General features: G+C 36.8%; 1 protein-coding gene across 1 annotated transcript; it reads left to right on the forward strand.

Annotated features, from left to right (window-relative positions):
- Positions 1-5,866: 5,866 nt before the first annotated feature.
- Positions 5,867-6,196, forward strand: LOC147480513 (uncharacterized). The gene has a single exon (XM_086578681.1). It carries the CDS (start codon positions 5,867-5,869, stop codon positions 6,194-6,196), a length of 330 nt encoding a protein of 109 aa, XP_086434807.1.
- Positions 6,197-7,923: the final 1,727 nt, after the last annotated feature.

Consider the following 7,923-nt stretch of genomic DNA (forward strand, 5'->3'; position numbering starts at 1 on the left):
CCTTTGTAAAACTACGGTTTGTCGGAAAAAAAAAGAACAACAACAACTCACAGTCCAATGCTCAGAAGAATCACAAATACAAACAATGTCTCGGTATAATACCCCTTTGAAACTTGATGCTGAGGGAGGAGGCAAAGATGGTGTTATTCATGTCATTGCACAAAGTGGCATTAGACAAGGTAAAGATATCCTCATAACATCATATGATTTCTCTTCGAATTGTAGCGGCTTACTATTTGTAGGAGAACCATTGTGTCTTCTATTAATCCAAGATAGCAACAAGCTTCACCCAATACCAAATACATGCATTGCATAGGGATAGTGAGATACCATTTATTCCAATAATCCTCCAAATCAATCCACATAAATCACAATTACTAAAGAAATTGAGATGAATAATTTTCCCACATTGACCTTATTTATCATATTGTTTACAAAGCCCAACCATAACTTTTTCTTCACATCAAAAACAAAAAAGCATTTGAGTGGAGACTGTCTATCAGATGAATTGGTTGACGAAGAATTTTCAGAAAGAAGCTTCACTCTTTCTCTCAAATCTCTTGTTAACTACTATTGTCTAAAGAAGTAAATTCTTCATCATACACCATTTTAAAGCTAATAACGATTCATGAAGCATATTAGCCACTTCCTTAAATCGAAAGAAGTGTTCTAGAATTGAGTTCCAATGCTATTTCATATATAGGCGAAAGTGCAAGTGCTGCATCAATAAGATTAGGTACTCTAACCATCTCTAATTGATCTTGTGTTGCAATAAGAGCTCTTGCATCTTTGACATTTCTATCTAGATCTGTTTCACATCAAAACAAACAAGAAAATTTTCATTTCTTTAAGTATTTGAAGCTTAACAAAGCCAAATGTACACTATACCTTAACAAAACCAAGCTTAAAACTCAAAAATGAATAACACCAATTCTCATTTACACATTAAATCAAAAGCCCAACATCATAAAAATCTAACCTTTTTCTTGCTAAGCCACTAGTGATTCCTTTCTCCATTACCCAAACATGGATAACAAATTTATGTTATCCAAACATTTTCAATTGACGAAATCACATATCACGATCTCAAACTCAATAAAAGAGCGATTTTTCGAAAACAAGCTACAATAAGAACTAAATAGAGAAGAAAAGGGTAAATTTGGTATTAGAAGAAATTAAAGGAGGTGATCTAATTGGATCAATGACCTTATTCTATAATTTTTAAATTTGAAGAAACGGAATTTTAATTTCACAACTAAAAGTTTGGAGGTTTGATGCGGGGGTGGGCTTTAGCCCCAAGTTTTTTTTGACTTTGACCACCACCACGCCAAGAAGATCTTTAATTCTAAAATTTGGTGTCGGTGGGAAATGGAGTTTTTTTGGGCTACGACAGGTGATATCAAGGGCAAAGTCATCTCAATGCATGGTCATTCCCATGAAGAGTTTCGCGAAATTTTATCGGGATTTTATTGGTAATCAAATTTGAAATCTGGGAAATTGGTTTTTTTATTCTTCAAATTTGAAGAGTATGCTACCACCACCTAGAGATGCTCTTATTCTATAATTTTAACCTATGGAAACTTTTAATTCACAACTAAAAAAAAGGGGTGGGCTTTAGCCGTAATTCAAAAAGTCAATGGGTTTTAAGCTAATAAAGACTGGAATCAGGGTTTTTACCCCAGTTTTATGGACTAATTAACCCACCTTTTTTGAACCGATTTTAGGCCTAGGCGAGTTGGTTAGGCATTGCTTTGGCTTTTTTTTTCAGAACACTGGTTGGGAGGTAAAACTCTGTATTCTCTCACGTCCCGGTGAAACCCCTTCTTCTCTGCTCACATGTATCTCTCTTTGTTTGGGTATTTCATCTCTCTGTCTGTCTCCCCCTCACACACACACACACAGAGAACAACCCAAACAATTATTTTGGAAGCAAAGTTCTTTTGGGAACCTATTTGCTGTCCATATACATTGTTCTGGTTTCTGTTCGTTATTCGTTGTCGTTGAATGTACTTCGAGGAACTTGAGGCTGCATTGGCGTTTCAGAAATTGGACAATATGAAGAATAAAGATTAGACTACTAGAAACCAAATCATTTTCACCTCCAGTTATAGTATCAAATGTTATGGAACTTGTAGCCCCTTTGATAACCCGTGTGAAGAATATGTACAAAAGGAAGTCAAGGAAAAATATATATATCAATTGAACGACGCTAATGTGAGGAAAGAAGATAGGGTTCAGACAAAATCATTAACCTCCTAACATGGTAGGATAAAATATTAGTCAACCATGTATGTACTCTACACATGCTATATGTGGCGGTTCATGTAGAGGCAGATTATACAATAGTTGTGTAATTATTGTCACTATTTTTTATTTTTTTATTTTTGTTCTTTTTATATTAGTGAATTTCGACCAATTTAGATTTTTCTCCCACATCTCCAAATCACCAATTTCGACCCCCCTCCGCTTAGGGGTGTTCACGGTCCGGTTCGGTCCGGTTCATGGTCAAATTACGAGCCGAATTGAGATGGTCGGTTTTCAACAATTAGAACCGAAACCGAACCGTAGTAGTTGAGAAACTGAATTTAAATAGAACCGATTTTACGGTTCGGTTCGGTTCGCCTTATCGGTTTGCACGTTTGTATTGAAACTTAATTTTGTCAAACCAACAGATCCAAAAATCAGGAAGGAAAGAGATCCAAATTTGAATTTTTATCAATTGTTTACAACTAAATAGATTTAAACTCCTGATTTTATCATTTAATTCAAAAAAAAAAAAAGAATAAGAGATTAGATTAGGAAAAAACAAAGGTAAGATAACCAATTTTGTAAGCTAGAATTGTAGATCTAGCTTTTTTTACTTGTTTTCATCTAAACCATTTTGTGATTCTTCTTTCTCAAGCGTGGAATGAGGAGGACGACCCATAGAAAATAGATAAAAAAAACAGAGAGAAGAAGATTGCTAGAGAGATTAGATGTAGTTGGTTTAATTGTTTGAGAGAGAGTAGGGAAAAGAGATGATAATGAGAGAAAGTGGGAGAGAGATGGCGGCTGGAGAGATAAGATTGGAGTTGGTGAGAGTAGGTTTGGCTATTTTATACTCTTTTAAGATCAATGGTCATAATAAATTCCAAGATAGAATTCTAAGATCCAACCGTATGTTTTAGGTTAAGCATAAATTTTGGTTCGGTTCGGTTGGCACTGGTTAACCGAAGGATGAAACCGAAAACCGCACCGACCCCTACGGTTTTTATTTTTAGGAACCGAGAACCGAATCAGGTCTATAAAGAACCAACAAAACCGGCCAATTCGGTTCGGTCTGGTTCGGTTTCTCGGTTTCCGGTTTTTGCTAAACACCCATACCTCCGCTCCAATGTGATTATTTTCATTTAACCCTTGCACTAAAGGTTCTTCTTTGCTGTCTTGCTGCATTAATTCATGTTTTGAGATTCATGTCGGATTTTGTTTTCAATGCCCTAGAGCAACATCCTCTTCACTCTCTCAGTCTCTCCACCCTGTTTCTTGATAATGGCTTATGTTTCAGCTGTGCATCTTTTTCTCTTGTGATCTCAATATTTTACTTTAGTTGCTTTTAGACGTTGCATTTTTATTTAGAATTCGTGCAATTAGATACCTTTTGTTTTTGGCATTTGAGTAGCATTTAAGGCTGATAAGTTGCTCTAATTATGAATAATATGAACAAAGTGAGGGCTGCCTACCATCTTACAGGTCATGACACTTGTGTCTATTGTGATTGGTCAAATTTATGTTGCACTCTATTGGTAACAAACTCTTAGATATTCTCGAGTGGGTAGTGGTACTAACACTGGTACAGTCGTATAACAAATAGGATATGATTCTTCATTTTCAAAACTCAGGAGAAATAGTCATCGTGTTAATATTAAGTTACCCACACACCTTTTAGTGCTCTTCAGCAGCTGTAACAAAGAGTGGAGTTTGTTAAATGTTATTTGGTAAATGGGGATGAACGTATACTTTTGACTGTCTTGTTATTTTTTTGGCTGGTTAATTAATAATTGAATTTGACTGTCTTGGTTAAACAGAAATCATGTTGTCTAGTTTGTACTACTATTGTACAAAATACAAATAATGCATTATCACCCCAAATGGTTACAGTATTTCACGTCTCTTGTCCAATTGAACATGGCAGAAAGATTGAATTCAAGTTTAGCCAGTCATGGACCCCATAAATGGTCGTAGTATACAACTTCTTTGAGTGAACATGCCTCAACATGGCTGAAAGATTGAGGATAAATTCGAGTGTAGCCAGTTATGCTAAACATATTGGAAGTTCAAGGATGAGTCAAATCATTGATTGAATTGGACTCAGTGATACTATGGGGATAGGTTCTATCATTATATTATGTCATTTGGCATACTATTGTCCAAAACCTGGAACATTTATGTATGGAGTGTAGTTGCTTAGAGCATCTCTAGGTGGACGTATTCATGGTCGCATCCTTCAAATTTGAAGGAATGTGTCGGAATTTCCTAAAATACCATCTCTAGGTGGCCGCATTCGTGGTCGTATCACCTGTTTGTTCGCATTCTTGTTCGCAAATCTGGCAATTTGGATGCGGATGCGGCGCGACATTGCAAATGTCGCCTCACAACTTTTTTGACTTTGACCAGCACCACGCGCGCCACTCCTAATGCCGCGTGCTCCAACGGGCAAAAAACGGCCGGATTTCTACGTCATATATCTACACTCATCTCCTTCTTCATTTTACACACACTCATCTCCTTCTTCATTTTACACACACTCAACTCAAATATTTGTATCAAACAACTCAACCATTTCACATCAATCCTTAACAAACAATACACACATTGCGAAAAAATGGATAATGAAGTGTATGCGATTTTTCCCCTTCAATCTTCGTCTTCATCTTCATCGTCGTCTTCTTCTTCATCTCCTCCAGCAGAAGACTCGGTAGATAGTCTTGATGAATAATTTGTTAACGCCATGTCCCTTATGAAGCACACTTTGGCTGTACTTGCACAAACACAAGTCCATGCTCCGAAGGCACCACATGGTGGTTCAAAGAAGGGTCGAAAAATTAAACATAGAAAGTATGCTCTGACTTTGGAAATCTTGAAGAACAACTACTTCGTCGATCGTCCTGTCTTTCCGAAAAAGGATTTCAAACGGCGCTTTCGTATGAAAAAATCTTTATTTCTTCACATCTTCAACGATATTCGGACTCATTTTAAGTTTTTTCAGCCTAAAGTTAACAATGCTGGTAAACCTGGTATAGATCCTCTGGTCAGGGTGGCTGCAGCTTTGCGTATTTTTGGTTATGGCACGGTGTCTGATCAACTTGACGATCAATTATACATTTCCGAGCAAAGTGGAAATTAGGCGTTGAGGCATTTCTGTGATGCAGTTATCAAATTGTACGGTTCAGTCTACTTACGAAGGCCAAATATTGCAGATACATAACGCTTGCTTGCACATTCTACCACACGTGGATGGGCGGGTATGTTGGGAAGCTTTGATTGTATGCATTGGGAATGACATAATTGTCCAACTGGATGGCAAGGTGCTTACAGTGGTCGTTCTGGAAAACCATATGTTATTCTCGAAGCTGTTGCAACCGAAGACCTGTGGATATGGCATTCTTTCTTTGGGATGCCAGGGTCACACAATGACATCAACGTGTTGGACAACTCACCAATATTTGAGTACGTGATCAATGGTACTTCTCCACCTGTTTATTTTAATGTAAATCAGCATAGCTATAATATGGGTTATTATTTAGCTGATGGTATCTATCCTGACTATGCGACATTTATACAAACAATTTCAAACCCTAATGCTCTAAAGACGAAGTGGTTCCCAACGATGCAAGAAGCTGCAAGAAAAGATATTGAAAGAGTTTTTGGGGTTTTGCAAGCTAAATTTGAGATTTTGAAGAAAGCTTGCAAATTATGGCATGTGGAGACTATGGGTACTGTTATGAGAGCATGTATCATATTGCACAATATGGTTATCGGAGCTAAGAATAAAAATTATGAAATGAGGAGGTACATTCCTGATCCAGAAGGGCAACCACAGATCCCACCTACTCGGGAACACTACATTGAGAGGACTCAACGAGTTCAATCAAAGACTATGCATGATAGACTTAAAAGCGACCTTGTCAAGCATCAATGGAGCATTAGGGGTGACTAACATTGATTGTTGTAATTTAATTTCGTATATGTATATTTATTTTTAATCATCAATAAACAATGTTAATCAATTTCTATTTTATTTTAATTTAAACTAATATATATTTATATAAAATTAAAGTTTATTCATATTAAAAAAAATTATTTTACATAGTTATATAAAATAAAATGATTAACATTAACCACTCATATTACAACATTCTAACCACTCTTAACCTTTTCCATTACAACACTTAACCACTCACATTTTCCACACACCAAACACTTCAATAGATCAAAACCTTTTTCTTTAAGGTTTGCAAACTTTTTCAGCTCTCTAACACCATCACAACTATTTGGGCATGCTATCTGCGCATAGGGGCAATACCTATACCAATGATCATCCTCGCCACAACACGTGCATATCAACAAACTGTCTCCATATATATTCCATACCAGGACATATACCATTTGGACATTTCAAAAATCTTACTTCTTCTCCATTTTCGTTACAACTTCTATGTATAAGCAAATAACCTTGACAATGTGGTGCTTCAGGACACCTTTTATTCAGATACTTGCATGATAACGCAAGGTGTTTTATTTCTTGAGGTGCAAATTTGGCACCTCTCTTGATCGAGTATATCAAAATAACATGATTGTTGAGTTGATTCGGCAACGTCGTTGTGTTGGCTAGTTTTTTGCAATGATGAAAAAGAAGCCATAGTTGTGGAGATAGTTTTGGAGTGTTGGGTGAGAATGAAGCAATTTCTTAAAATGCCGGAGTTTGTACTTGATAGCATGCGTCATTAGTACTGGCACGCGCCAGTACTAATGGCGCGGGTGGTGGCCCTACGATCAAATTTGCAGGCGAAATTTGCGACCACTTAGAGTTGGTCGAAATTTGCGACCAGTTTCTGTGATCGCATTCTTCAAATATGAAGAGTATGCTATCACCACCTAGAGATGCTCTTAGCTGCCTTTGTTGATTGTTTTCTCTATATGTACAACTTTAAAAGGCAAGATGGGTAGAATTGATCAGGAAGCAATACAATTCTTTATAAAATATAGTGTAATATCTAAGGTGATATAAATGTATTTCTTTTTATGCTTTGTTGACCGTGCCGTAGGGGCACAGGTAACCCTGCGTATGATCATTTTCCTTGTCAATACCAGCTTTTTTATAGAGGGAAGGCAAGATGGTCATTTTGGTATGAGCCAGTTTTTCAAGTTAGCACTTTGGACGGGAAGTTAGTTTGGATAAGGCGGCAATATCGAGTTAAAAGAGGAAATATTCCAGGGACATTTTATTTTAGTGTTTTAGATAATGGTGTGGTGTCAAATGAATTTTGGACAATTGTTGATGTTTCTGAGGATCTGAGCTGGAGTTTGTTTCATTATAGTGGTGCTGCTAAGGTTGCAGGGCAGTCTTATCTTGGAGTTTGTACTTGTTAGTCCAAATGGAGAGTACCCAGATGAGATAGAGAAAGAGAAGTTGATTTCTACACTAGAGAAGTGTGGCATCAAGGAATGGGAGCTTTATATAGTTGATAACTGTTCATGTCAGGATCCACCTTTGGGTATTCCTGAAGGATCTAGATTGCATATTAAGATTGAAGTTAAACAGAAGGAATAATTTACTGTATAGAGGGAGTGAATGTGATAACTGCAGGACTCCGAATTTAGGAGTTGTACATAATGTCTCACACAAAATGGAGAAACCATGAGATACCTTGGTAAGGAACAGAG

This window comes from Coptis chinensis, chromosome 8 (genome assembly GCF_015680905.1).
Source record: "Coptis chinensis isolate HL-2020 chromosome 8, ASM1568090v1, whole genome shotgun sequence".
NCBI lineage: Eukaryota > Viridiplantae > Streptophyta > Magnoliopsida > Ranunculales > Ranunculaceae > Coptis > Coptis chinensis.